The sequence below is a fragment of the Schistocerca cancellata genome, chromosome 4 (genome assembly GCF_023864275.1).
Source record: "Schistocerca cancellata isolate TAMUIC-IGC-003103 chromosome 4, iqSchCanc2.1, whole genome shotgun sequence".
Classification (NCBI taxonomy): Eukaryota; Metazoa; Arthropoda; class Insecta; order Orthoptera; family Acrididae; genus Schistocerca; species Schistocerca cancellata.
The window spans coordinates 796,716,523-796,731,775 of NC_064629.1; the positions used below are offsets into that span (position 1 = coordinate 796,716,523).

Consider the following 15,253-nt stretch of genomic DNA (forward strand, 5'->3'; position numbering starts at 1 on the left):
CCTACTACAGTAGTACAAGTTTATATGCCAACTAGCTCTGCAGATGAAGAAATTGATGAAATGTATGATGAGATAAAAGAAATTATTCATATAGTGAAGGGAGACGAAAATTTAATAGTCATGGGTGACTGGAATTCGACAGTAGGAAAAGGGAGAGAAGGACACATAGTAGGTGAATATGGATTTGGGCTAAGAAATGAAAGAGGAAGCCGTCTGCTAGAATTTTGCACAGAGCATAACTTAATCATAGCCAGCACCTGGTTCAAGAATCATAAAAGAAGGTTGTATACATGGAAGAATCCTGGAGATGCTAAAAGGTATCAGATAGATTATATAATGGTAAGACAGAGATTTAGGAACCAGGTTTTAAATTGTAGGACATTTCCAGGGGCAGATGTGGACTCTGACCACAATCTATTGGTTATGAACGGTAGATTAAAATTGAAGAAATTGCAAAAAGGTGGGAATTTAAGGAGATGGGACCTGGATAAACTGACTAAACCAGAGGTTGTACAGAGTTTCAGAGGCAGCATAAGGGAACAATTGACAGGAATGAGGGGAAAGAAATACAGTAGAAGAAGAATGGGTAGCTCTGAGGGATGAAGTAGTGAAGACAGCAGAGGATCAAGTAGGTAAAAAGACGAGGGCTAGTAGAAATCCTTGGGTAACAGAAGAAATATTGAATTTAATTGATGAAAGGAGAAAATATAAAAATGCAGTAAATGAAGCAGGCAAAAAGGAATACAAACGTCTCAAAAATGAGATCGACAGGAAGTGCAAAATGGCTAAGCAGGCATGGCTAGAGGACAAATATAAGGATGTAGAATCTTATCTCACTAGGGGTAAGATAGATACAGCCTACAGGAAAATTAAAGAGACCTTTGGAGAAAAGAGAGCCACTTGTATGAATATCAAGTGCTCAGATGGAAACCCAGTTCTAAGCAAATTGGGGAAAGCAGAAAGGTGGAAGGAGCATATAGAGAGTCTATACAAGGGCGATGCAGTTGAGGACAATACTATGGAAATGGGAGAGGATGTAGATGAAGATGAAATTGGAGATACGATACCGCATGAAGAGATTGACAGAGCACTGAAAGACCTGAGTCGAAACAAGGCCCCGGGAGTAGACAACATTCCATTAGAACTATTGACGGCCTTGGGAGAGCCAGTCCTGACAAAACTCTACCATCTGGTGAGCAAGATGTATGAGACAGGCAAAATACCGTCAGACTTCAAGAAGAATATAATAATTCCAATCCCAAAGAAAGCAGGTATTGACAGATGTGAAAATTACCGAACTATCAGTTTAATAAGTCACAGCTGCAAAATACTAACACAAATTATTTACAGATGAATGGAAAAACTGGTAGAAGCCAACCTCGGGGAAGATCAGTTTGCATTCCGTAGAAATGTTGGAACACGTGAGGCAATACTGACCTTAAGACTTATCTTAGAAGAAAGATTAAGGAAAGGCAAACCTACGTGTCTACCATTTGTAGACTTAGAGAAAACTTTTGACAATGTTGACTGGAATACTCTCTTTCAAATTCTAAAGGTGGCAGGGGTAAAATACAGGGAGCAAAACAGTATTTACAATTTGTACAGAAACCAGATGGCAGTTATAAGAGTCGAGGGGCATGAAAGGGAAGCAGTGGTTGGGAATGGAGTGAGACAGGGTTGTAGCCTCTCCCTGATGTTATTCAATCTGTATATTGAGCAAGCAGTGAAGGAAACAAAAGAAAAATTTGGAGTAGGTATTAAAATCCACGGAGAAGATATAAAAACTTTGAGGTTTGCTGATGACATTGTAATTCTGTCAGAGACAGCAAAGGACTTGGAAGAGCAGTTGAATGGAATGGACAGTGTCTTGAAAGGAGGATAAAAGATGAACATAAACAAAAGCAAAATGAGGATAGTGGAATGTAGTCGAATTAAGTCGGGTGATGCTGAGGGAATTAGATTAGGAAATGAGACACTTAAAGTAGTAAAGGAGTTTTGCTATTTGGGGAGCAAAATAACTGATGATGCTCGAAGTAGAGAGGATATAAAATGAAGACTGGCAATGGCAAGGAAAGCGTTTCTGAAGAAGAGAAATTTGTTAACATCGAGTATAGATTTAAGTGTCAGGAAGTCGTTTCTGAAAGTATTTGTATGGAGTGTAGCCATGTATGGAAGTGAAACACAGACAATAAATAGTTTGGACAAGAAGAGAATAGAAGCTTTTGAAATGTGGTGCTACAGAAGAATGTTGAAGATTAGGTGGGTAGATCACGTAACTAATGAGGAGGTATTGAATAGGATTGGGGAGAAGAGAAGTTTGTGGCACAACTTGACTAGAAGAAGGGATCGGTTGGTAGGACATGTCCTGAGGCATCAAGGGATCACAAATATAGCATTGAAGGGCAGTGTGGAGGGTAAAAATCATAGAGGGAGACCAAGAGATGAATACACTAAGCAGATTCAGAAGGATGTAGGTTGCAGTAGGTACTGGGTGATGAAGGAGCTTGCACAGGATAGATTAGCATGGAGAGCTGCATCAAACCAGTCTCGGGACTGAGGACCACAACAACAACAACAGGTTTAACATCAGAAGAGGCACCAATGTTAGCACTGAATAGAGGATCATGGAGGAATTTTATAAGGGGGCCATGCTCCAGACTGAATGCTGAAAGGCATAATCAGTCTTAAATGATGATAATGGTTATGATGATGAGTAGGAAGCTAACTTAAATTCTGTAAGGTTCAACATATCTATACCAGTAGTCACATGATGTTCAGAGAGGCAGATTATATCAACTGGGTTCAATGACTCTAATTCATCAATGCACATAAGTAGTTCATTAATTTTACTTCTAAGCCCTCGAATATTTTGATGCACTAAAGATAGTTGGCATTTCACATTTACCGAGATGAAATCAGGTGGAAATAAAATTTCTGGTGATTGCTGTAAATTTTTAACCAACAGCTGTGTTCGCTGACCCAATGTGCCAGGATTATGCTGTTTGATTTCTTTATCAAACTGAAGGTTTGTTTCAATCTTTACTTCTCTCAGAATTTGACTTTGTTCTGTCCTACCTATCCTAAAAAAGGTGCTGCTCCAAAACCTATGACCACTGGTATATTACCACTCATGGCAGTGCCCCCCCACCCTCCTTACATTTCCTGCTATTAGCCTAGCCAGTTTACCCTTCCGTTTCCTGTTGAGGTGTAGGCCATGTCTAGTATAATCCCACCTACTGAGAGAATCAACAGGAACCAAACAAATGTGTGACCCCGCACCCGACCCAAGCAGCCGTTCCAACTCCAAATTAACTCTCCCGGCAGAAGAGTTTAAATGAGGTCGGTCATGGTGTCTCAGAACAGACACAAACTCAACACTCGTATGTCTCGTTGCTGATGCAATCTTTGCCAGGTCACACTCTATATTGTACCCAGGATCTCTGTCAGTACTACTACCCGGCCCACCCAGAATAACCACGGTGTCTTCTTTGGTAAAATCTTTACAGAGTGAACCTAAATCCTCTGTCACCTGACCCAAACCAGCACTTGGTTTAAAAAAAATTGTGTCCTGGTATTCTGATCCTAACTGGTCCTGCAAAAGTTGGCCTACTACTCTGGCATGTGAACTACCTAACAACAAAACTTTCTTTCTCTTTGCTGACTTCCCTACATTCTTATTCAATTTTCTACTGAAAGTTTGTTGGGCCCTCTCTACATCTACCTCTTTCTGAGGCACATCATCTTCTAAATGAAGCAACAGGTCACACTTATTCTTCACATTCACCACAAAGCTGTCTGACAAAGTTCTAGGTCTGTTACTCCTGTTACCTGTTGCCACTTCCCACCTCTCTTTACCATTCTCCCTCCTTAACCTGTTCAGATCTTCCCTAGCCTGCTCTAACTGTGCCTGAAGGGCAGCAATGTTCCCCTCCTATTCCACTATTTTCCTATCTCTACAGCATATCCTACAGAACCACTGATGAGTCGGATCCACTTCCCTATTTCCCAGGCCGCTACAGTCACCCCAATGGAAAAAAACTGCTGTACCCATCACACCAAACCCGGAGCTAACAATTCTACGGCACGTCAGGCACTTTCCACTCATGGTAAAAATCTTACTTTAGCGAGAATAAGTCATTAAATTACAGAAAAACAAGAAAACACATTTACGAAAGATTAGGTCTAGTCTCAGTCGTATGTAAACAAACTTACTTTAGTGACAATAAGTTAGATTACCAAAAAGCAGAAGGAAAACACGTTTGCCTTTAAATAGATCTGTGCCCATATCCACCACCTCATGAAATGACAGAAACAAGAATACTGGGAGCAGTATGTTGCTACCAGTGGACCATATACCCCCCTTTCACAGGTTAGGGTGAAGATTCAGTGCTTCTATGGACACCAGTACCCTGTGGGCGTACCTGGTATCTGTGTGAAGGATGTTTGCACTGATCTGGATGCTATTGCTGAACGTTTTGCTTTTAATTATGCTGGAAACTTTGTGTCTGTGAATTAGCAGCCTGCATTTCGAGTCCTCAAATAGCAGGTAGAGTTGCTTCCTTTAACATTTACTACACGTCACCTAGAACACTAGGTCCTCTGTCCAGTGAGTGGGAGTTCATCAGTGCCATAGCCTTTAGCCCTGATATGGCTTCAGCGCCCAACCGCATCCACAGCTAAATGATCATCCACCCACTAGTAGATTGCCAACATCACATTGTTGCCATTTTCAACTGTATCTGGAGTGATGATGTTCATCGTCTTAGTGGCGTGAAAATGTGATCGTCCCAGTACTGAAACAGGGTGAACAACCCATGTAAATGTGGACAATAATCACTCAATTAGCCTCACTAATTTTTGTGTGTAGAGAGACAATGGCTGTATTGGCGCCTTTAGTCTCGGGGCCTTTTGGCTCCGTCCCAGGGTGGTTTACGCCAAGGCTGTTCTACTACTGAAATTTTGATCTGCCTAGAAGAGTCTGCTATTCAGTCAGGTTTTTCCTGGCATCAGCATCTTATTGCTCTCTTCTTTGACTTCCATAGGGCGTACAACACCACATGACATTACTGTATCCTTGTTACCCTCCACGAGCAGTCTCAAGGGCCAACTTGTGAAAGCAGTCTCAAGGGCCAACTTGTGATTTTTGTTTGGAACTTCTTGTCTCACAGTACTCTCTGGGTTCAGGTGGATGCTTTCCACAGTACTTCCCATGTAGAAGAGAATGGGGTCCCACAGGGTTCTGTATTGACCGTGCCCCTTTTTCTAGTGGCTATCAATGACCTGACTGCAGCTTGGGGTCTACAGTCTCACCGTCCCTGTATGCTGACATCTTTTGTGTCTACTACTGCTCCTCAACTGTGGGTGTTGCTGAACACCGACTGCAGAGTGCCATACAAAAGGTGCAGTCTCAGCCACGGCTTCCAGTTTTCTGCCACCAAGACATACGTCATGCACTTCCTCGCTGATGTACTGTTCATCCCCAACATGAACTCTACTTTGATGAGCGAATGTTCTGTGTGGTGGAATCTTATCATTTTTTTAGTATTGGTTTTTGATACCTGGTTGATGTGGCTTCCCCATCTTTGCTAACTTAACTGAATGTGGTGGCCACAGTGTAATACTCTTCCTTGCCTCAGTAACACCACCTGGGGTGCAGATCGCTCGACACTCTTGTGGCTCTACAAAGCTCTGATCCTGTCACGTCTTAATCTTGGGAGCCTGGCATATGGCTTAGTATTGCCTTCAGCACTGCAGATGCTGGACCTGATATACCATTGTGAGGTCCAACTTGCGACTGGTGCCTTTTGGACCAGTCCTGTGAACAGCCTACTCACAGAGTCTCTCTCCTAAAGATCAGATGCTAACAGCTGCTGCTCAACAATGGAATACATATTCGCTGCTCACCTGAGCATCTGAACTACTGAGTGCATTTTCCTTGTAGAGAAATCTACCTCCCACAACAGAGGCCAAAGTCTGCAGTCACTATTGCAGTGCGCATACAGTCTCTGCCTTGAAATCCAGCTTTGCTTGACTGTCACCTCTTGTCAGGGAGAAATCGCGTGCACACCCATGGTGGTACCCCGTCCTCTGATATGCCTTGACCCATGCTTTGAACCAAAGGACTTAATAGACCCTCTGGTTATTTGCCATCTGTTTTTGCACATCCTTGACACATTTCCAGGTGGTATACACTGTTGGCATATGGTCAATGCATGAACCAGTTTTGCCTACACGTGAGCAAGATGCAGTGAACAAAGCTCCCTGCTGAATGGATGCAGTGTATTCACTGAAGAATTGGTGGCCATTGCTCAAGTCCTCAGCCACCTTTGTTGTTGCACTAGTGAGTGGGTTTTAAGCTGCAGTGACTCCGTGAGTAGTCTTCAGGCTGTCGACCAGTGCTACCCTTGGCACCAACTGGTTGTGTCTATCCAGGATATCCTGTATGACATCCACCATGTTGGATGGTCATTCATCTTTGTATAGGCCGCTGATCATGTTGTGATCCCAGGGAATTAACATGTGGACAGGTTGGCTACCAGGATGCCGGCTTTGGAGAGGGAGGGCTACTGAAACCGGATCTTCAGTCGACTCTACGCCAACAATTGTCGGAGGTTTGTAATATGTATTGGTATGTCCTGGTTGCTCTGAATAAGCTGTGAACCATAAAGCAGACCACAACTGTGTGGCAGTCTTCCCTTCATGCTGAGCACAGGGAATCTACTATCCTCTTTTAACTTCGCATTGGCCACACTTGGCTGACCCATGGCCACACCCTCCAATGTGAGGATCCTCCCCAATGTCAGTTTGGTGGCCCACACACTACTGGACTACCCTTATTTGGACACCTTACTGTGAAATCTTAAACTTGCCATGCTATCTCTGGTGCTAGCAGATGATGCAGCTGATTTAGTTTTACATTTTACCTATGAAAGTGGGTTTTACTCTTCTCTGTGACATAGTGCACACTAGCTTCATTGTCGACTTGAGTGATTGGAGGAGTGCCCTGTCACTTGCTCCCATTTGAAGAACCCATCACTGCCCTTACTCAGTGGTCCGGCCTGGCTCCTGCCCTTCTCACATTTTACTTCTTCTTATTCTTTAACATCTGTTGTTGGTTGACAGACTCATCATCATTGTTCATTTTCTTGAGATTTTATCTTGTCCATGTAGCTAGTTTTCTTGTGATAATGGAGGGTGTGGAAGCACCAGTAGGATGCAGAGGATGTGTCCCTTGCCACACAACATGTGCACAACAGCTGCTTTGTTGACATGCCATCTCTCCCACTTTCACCCTTTTACCCCTCTCTCACTCCTACTTGCTTCTATATCTTAGATGTTTTATTCTCAGATGCAGTGGAGTCCATTGGGAATTGTCTTTTGTGTTCTTCCTCTGTGGGGGCTATTCCTGGCTGGACATACAAAGGATTAAGGGTCTGATGACCTCATAGTTCGGTCCCTGTAACCCCATCAGTCCATTCATCCATCAGACAAAATAGGAATCATAATACACCAGTTACTAATCTACAAGTCTAAATAGTAGTTGGCTATCACATGTGGACTGCTCCATTCACTTTTGCATATGTAATAAATATATAAAGTGTATTTAAAATATACCTTGCAAAAAATACAGAGGAGCCAGTGGAAAGGATGAACAAGCATAGAGAATCACAATACACAACATTTGCTCAATTTTTTGCTTCTGAAGCAAATGTGCTCCTTCTTTATGTGGATGCCAAAGCACCTGAAGAACCGTAATGTGAAATAAAAGATTTTCAAAGTCAAACCAGTGACTGGTCACTGAAATAACTCTTATGCTGCTTGACAGTTTTTAAGGTCTACTTTTTGTTCTGTGTGCAATATACTGCTAAACTATACTTAAAGGTTGTAGGCCAATCACTAAAAGCACTGTAATTTCCAATAACAGTATGATCAGTCATTAGAGTACATAGATAGTGTTAACTCACAAATTAAAACTTCCCTCTTTTGAAGTTAAAGAATGTTTACATTTAAGGCATTCCATTAGAAGAGTTTAGAAAATATTAGTTGGTTCTACATCCACAAGGTGTCATAATTATGTGGAAAGAAATTATTTTCAGGCTATTTTATTTAATTTGTTTTGATATGTGGTTACATACCGACTGTTTACAGGTGAGTATAAACAATAGTGAAAAATACTCGAGTTTCATAACAGAAGTGACAGTTAAAAAATGTAGTAAATATTTTCATTCTATTAGTAAGTTTCATATTCCATGGATCGTTTACACGATAAATCGTAATGATGTGGTATGAGTCTTTTACGTTCACATTGCAATTAATTTGTAAATCTGACAACATGCCAAACAATTTTATATATGAATTAGGATGTCCTATCCATCACATTTTACACATTATAATCATAGGAATTCTTCTATGGAATTGGGCTTGTCAAGGAGAAACAATAACAGCTGAGGATGTTACCTCTAAAACTGTTAGCACCTGTATAAAAATGCATAAATGTTTCTCTTGTGTGTCCTAACTGCTACCTTCTATGGTCCCTGCCATTATACTAATCTATTAACTTATTTTGTTGCATAAAGTGTTTGTGTTGTTGAATTAAATTAACCCATTTTCAAGTCAAAGTAATTAATCAAAGTAATTAATCAAAATAATTGATTTCTTACTAAATGTTCAGTTAGTTGATTAGTTTCACCCTTGTTTTATATTGAAAAGTAACTTCCCAGAATGATTGTTGATTTAATGCTTTTATTAATGTTCCAACTATATTTTTTCAGATCATTATTTCATGGGCATTTAATATTGAGTGCCCCTTAAAGTAAATCATCTCCTTGCTCCTTCCTCCTCTTCCTTCAGGTTTCTACTCTGTTCTGTCCCATCTCAACTCTCCCACTTTCTTCCATTTTGACCATGCCCCTCCACTCCCAAACTACCTCATCCCTTTCTTCATTCCACACATCTCAAGATGCATGGAATGAAGTAGGTTTTAGCACTGATACTAATCAAGTTTAAATTTTATAAGTAACTAAGCATGTGGTTGGAAGTAAAACTAAGAAAAAAATTTAACATATTAAGTTTTTGATTAATTTGCTGCAGAGCTGTTGGTTTATTCTCTCAAATAGGGAAGAGAAGCTGAAGAAATTCGAAAGAGGATGATTGATGATCTTACCAATGAATTACGTCCCACACAAGAAAATTTATCTTATTATAAAACAAAGATGAGTGAGTCTATCAAAAAATTTGAAAGGATACACAATAAAATAGAGAGGTGTGTTTAATAATATGATATGCATATGCTGTTATAGTGAAACTGGTAATTAAAATAAACTAATTAGTGTCGGCAGTTTGGTTTTGGTTCGTGCAAATGATATGCAGTCTGACATATGAGAATAAATACAATTAGCAACCATAATAGACTTCTTTCACTTTTTAATTTTTTTCACCATAAGTCTGATCTGTGTGTAGTATTGTTCATTTAGACTTTAACCAGTTGGTCATGAAAGTGTCAGTGAGTAAAATATATGATGTCTATTACTGCCATAGTTGGCATTGAGTGAAGAAAGTGAATATTTCAATATAAAACTCTATAATGTGCTATGTTTTGCAAGAAAATATTAAAAGTTATTGGAATATGTGATTAATAAGCTACATATAATGTCTGATTATGCCAAATGCAAACACACTAGGGCCTCAGCCAGTGTTAGCTGAGTGGTTAATGTGAAAAAAAGCCAGTTCGTATTGTGATTTGGAGTTGGCATTAAAATGGCAGTTATAAGGTATAACTGGTTGGGTCAGTCAGTTCAAAGCTCAAAGGAAAGCCAGGACATGCCAACTCCAATAAAATGATGCTTAGTAAAGTATTTTGACATCCGAACCAACTTTTGCATTGTGGGCTGCCCCCAACTGTAATAAGTGTATCCAGCTAAGTGGGTCTGTCATTAAGTTTCTTCATTTTTGCTTATATTTACATGTGAGAAATCTATAGAATTAAAAAAAAAATCATCTAATGCTCCCAGTGGCTTGGGTGAAGCACCAGCAATATAAATATGCAACGAAAAAGAGGTTTATGGTAGCTGGATGTCCAGAGAAACTAAAAATTAGATGAACTAATAATAAAAATATGGCATGTAAAGCTCTAGCAGAAAAACATAAGTTTTCAATCTTGTTTTTTGTGCATGTTGACAATAATAATAGTAATAATAATAATAATAATAATAATAAAATTGGATAACCACAGCGACTGCATAGAAGTGATGGAAAAAACAGATGCCTATAAATATCTAGGATACAGACAAAAAATAGGAATAGATAATACAAATATTAAAGAAGAACTAAAAGAAAAATATAGACAAAGACTAACAAAAATACTGAAAACAGAATTGACAGCAAGAAACAAGACAAAAGCTATAAATACTTATGCTATACCAATATTGACCTACTCATTTGGAGTAGTGAAATGGAGTAACACAGACCTAGAAGCACTCAATACACTTACATGATCACAATGCCACAAATATAGAATACATCACATACATTCAGCAACAGAAAGATTCACATTAAGCAGAAAGGAAGGAGGAAGGGGATTTATCGACATAAGAAACCTACATTATGGACAGGTAGACAATTTAAGAAAATTCTTTCTAGAACGAGCAGAAACTAGCAAAATACACAAAGCAATCACTCATATAAATACATCGGCTACACCACTGCAATTTCATAACCACTTCTACAACCCTCTAGATCACATAGCATCAACAGATACGAAGAAAGTAAATAGGAAAAAGAAAACACTTCATGGCAAGCACCCGTATCATCTAACACAGCCACACATCGATCAAGACGCATCCAACACATGGCTAAGAAAAGGCAATATATACAGTGAGACGGAAGGATTCATGATTGCAATACAGGATCAAACAATAAACACCAGATATTACAGCAAGCATATTATTAAAGATCCCAATACCACAACAGATAAATGCAGACTTTGCAAACAACAAATAGAAACAGTAGATCACATCACAAGCGGATGTACAGTACTAGCAAATACAGAATACCCCAGAAGACACGACAATGTAGCAAAAATAATACATCAACAGCTTGGCTTACAACATAAACTTATAAAACAACACGTTCCCACATACAAGTATGCACCACAAAATGTACTGGAGAATGATGAATACAAATTATACTGGAACAGAACCATTATAACAGATAAAACAACACCACATAACAAACCTGACATCATACTCACCAATAAAAAGAAGAAATTAACACAACTAATCGAAATATCCATACCCAATACAACAAATATACAAAAGAAAACAGGAGAAAAAATTGAGAAATACATCCAACTGGCTGAGGAAGTCAAGGACATGTGGCATCAGGATAAAGTTGACATTATACCAATTATACTATCAACTACAGGAGTCATACCACACAATATCCACCAGTTCATCAATGCAATACAGCTACATCCAAACTTATATATACAACTACAGAAATCTGTAATTATTGATACATGTTCAGTCACCCGAAAGTTCCTAAATGCAATATAACATATACCATACAGTTAAAAGGAAGTCACGCTTGATCAAGGTCCGCGTCACTTTCCATTTTTGACCAGACATAACGTCTGAGAAAAGAAAGAAAGAAAGAATAATAATAGTAATAATAATAATAATAATAATAATGCATTTGCATGTTGCATATGCATTTACATATTTGGGTCGTTTTCACCAGTTTTTGCATATTTTAACTAAAAACTAGTCACGATGCATATTTTCACTCTATATTTACAATATTTTAAAAATTTTGACGGGCATTCTCTAGCTTGATGTAGTTTTGAAGTCTTACAGATTGATCGGGACCTAGAACTGTGTGCTATTGCTAACCAAGAGGCCACTGCATAACGAAATTATTACAGAAGAGGAACAGGAACAGGCAGACAAAGTCAATGCTTCTGCCCCTGCATCCCCCAGTTAATCCGCTCCACTGTCATATCGTATGTGTCGGCAACAATTAAATTAAACTACGCAAGCTTTTAGTCGCATGTTCATTGTTTCAGTTTAGCTTTCTGTTTACTTGTACACAGTTGAACGTGTTTATGATATGCAGTGTGTAATGTGTTGTGTGCCATGCCACCCAAAAAAAGAAACATTATTTCGTGGATAGCTGACCATCCTGGAACATTTACATATGTCTTAAATTGTTGAATTTGTGAGGAAAATGTTTTATGCAAAAAAAGTTTCAAATATCATGTCAAGACAAGTCTTCGTAGCAGGAATGCAGAAGAAAGGACCACAACAACTTCTGACAACAGCAAGTTGCAGTAGCAGGGATTTGTCCAAAGGTCACCAAAAATCGGTTTAACATGGATCTATGTGAAGCATTCATTGCACGCTATTTCCCTCTTCACAAACTTACAAACCCTATCATCAAAGGCTTCCTGCGCAAATATTGCTTAAATAAAAATATACCATGAATCAACTTTGCGTAAAAATTACATATCGACAATTTATGTAAATGTTCTGGAAGAAATACACAATGAACTCAAGGACAGCATTGTCTGGATTTCAGTTGATGCAACCACAGGCAAGACACTTGTGGCCATTACATTGCAAATTTAATTTTTGGTGCTTTAAAAGAAGAGCCTTCTTCCTATTTAGTGGCCTGCAAAGAACTTGAAAAAGTAAATCATTCTATGAATGCCAGATTTGTGAATGAGCGTATTAGAAAAATATCTCCAGAATCTTCTGCAGATGTTTGTGTTTATTTTAGATGCTGCTACCTATATGATCAAAGCAGGAAAAGCTCTTCAAGTGTTTTATCCCAATTTGATTCACGTGACGTGCTGTGCTTTTGGAGTACATCGCCTTGCTGAAGAAGTACGTTCCACATTTGTGAATGTAAATAAACTGATTTCATCCACAAAGAAAGTGTTTCTAAGTGCTTCTGCTCGAATCAAGACCTACAAAGAAAAACTACCAAATGTGTCTTTACCTCCTGAACCAGTGGTAACTCGTTAGGGTACGTGGGTCAAAGATGTGTTGTTTTACAATGAACATTTCGAGGCCATTAGAGGGGTAGTAAACGACTTTGATAGTGCAGAGGCTTGGGCAGTTTGCTAGTGCAAGGAAGCTTTTAATGATTCCCGTATTAAAAAAGACATTGCTGTGGTTAGCACTCATTTTTCCCATATAACTGCAAGTATTAAAAAGCTTGAAACTCAAGATTTGGTGTTGAATGAATCTATTCAGTTAATGAATAAAATTATTCTAGTGACCTCCTCATTGCTGGAGGTATTCCCAAGAAAACTTAAAGAAAAGTTCGAAAGAATTTTAAACAATAACCCAGGCTTTGAACCCTTGTGCCAAATTGCTAGTTTTATTAATGGGATGGGTGAACTTTTACCAGAAACAGTAAGTGCCAACATAGCACCCAAATTCAAATACTGCCCAGTTACCTCAGTTAATGTAGAACGGTCCTCTTCTGCTTATAAAGATGTCTTGAGTGATTGAAGACACAATCAAACTACCGAACATGTGGAACAGTACTTTCTCATTTATGTTTGCAATAGTAGGAAAATATAAAATAAATTGTAAATGATGCTTTGGTCCAATAGTATTAATTAAAAGTTAATGCTGTTCAAAAAAATTCATGCTTGTAATTTTTTATATATATATATATGTATATATATATATATATATATATATATTTTACGGAGTTTTTGAGTGTGCCCTTCTGTGTGCAATATTGCAATATACCCCGAAGTTGGTCTTGTACCTATTGATTGTTGCAGTGCGACTCATTGTTACCGACAACAATAGCAAAGAAGGAACAATTCTTGAAACATGGTATGAATACTCATTTTGCAAATTTTTAGAAAATAATCCCAGGAAGGCCCTCTTCCTAATCTCTACCAGAAAGTATTCAGAAAATGATATCAGCATTCTAAATGTACTGATTTTTTGCATGGCCAGTGCTCTTCCTCATAATTGATATGCACAGGTTCGCCTTTGAGATATAATCCATGCAGTGACTACCATGTTTTTTTTATTATTTGATCTTGCGTATTTTGACACTTTTCACACATTTTTAAGCATTTTTCATGCATATTTGCTGGTTTTTATGATGGATATAATCCGGTCTTTAATAATGATGATAATAATGATAATAAATAGCGAATGTAAAAATAAATAGTGTCTGAATATTCACTGCCTACCAGATTGTTCCTTATAATAAAAAGAGAGGATGGCAGTTTCTAGAGTACGTCACTATTCTGCATGCAGAAAGGTCAGAAAGGAATTGTTGGTAAACTAAAATCAGTCAAGTTAAGCACGTACCTCTGAGAAAGCCACATTATTACAAATTTTAACAACACATTCATCCTTAGTGGTGGTGTCATGGTGCATAAAGATGGGACACTTTTTGTGTAAAAATATGGTAAGTGTAACTACTGCTGAACATGGGAAGAATGATATGACAAACTTCAGAAATATATTGAAGAGTGTACTCAAGGAACTAGTTAAAATAGTAGCTTTTATTCAGACTTTCAAAATAGTGATACTTCCAGAACACACAACAGCAGGATTCATTCATCTTTTTGCGAGGCCCTACACATCAAACCAGATATGCTGTTTAAAATGCTTGTTGTTTGGCCATACAATACACGCATGTAACAAAGAAACAATTTGCAGGAGAAACAGAAATACGCCAACAGATGGAGCTGCCTTGTAGTTTACTGTGATTTTCCTAAGTTGCCCTCAGTACATAGCGAAATAGTTTCTTCAGCAAGACCATGGCCATCTCCTTGCCCTAATGTGCCAAAAGAGAGTTGCTTTGTCATCTCTAGTGCGATCACTGTAGAACATTTGAAGAAAAGAAATAAGTTATTTAATAGCTCATAAAATTTTCATCTCTTTTTTTTTGTTTTGTTTTACTAGTTAATAGTAGGTAAAAAGTTAACTCATCAAATGACAAATATGTGTAAAAAGTGATGAATTAATCTAAGAGCCTGAGGAACAATGTTATACTTCACATAACCTTCACCTAATTTCATACTCGTAATGGGAATTAGTGTGAGTTTCTTGTAGCATCGCAACACTTATGGCAGCTGTCCTGGTATGGGTTTTCCATGGATTCCCTGTATCATATGAAGTGTATACTGGGATGGATCTTTACGCAAGGTTGTGGCTGATTTTCGATGCCGTACTTGTCCAGTCCTAGCTTGTGCTCCATTTCTGTTTCTGATGATCTT

The 15,253-nt window shown here is 38.5% G+C and overlaps 1 protein-coding gene across 8 annotated transcripts in view; it reads left to right on the forward strand.

Annotated features, from left to right (window-relative positions):
• The window catches only part of LOC126184779 (coiled-coil domain-containing protein 77-like), a 215,301-nt gene that overhangs the window by 87,635 nt on the left and 112,413 nt on the right, over positions 1-15,253 (forward strand). For 4 of the 8 annotated variants that reach the window (XM_049927340.1, XM_049927338.1, XM_049927337.1 and 1 more), the window contains one exon: positions 9,117-9,262. The exons of the other annotated variants lie outside the window; for them this stretch is intronic. In XM_049927340.1, the coding sequence (XP_049783297.1) occupies positions 9,117-9,262 (146 nt within the window). The remainder of the gene's footprint in view (positions 1-9,116; positions 9,263-15,253) is intronic. 8 annotated transcript variants of the gene reach the window in all.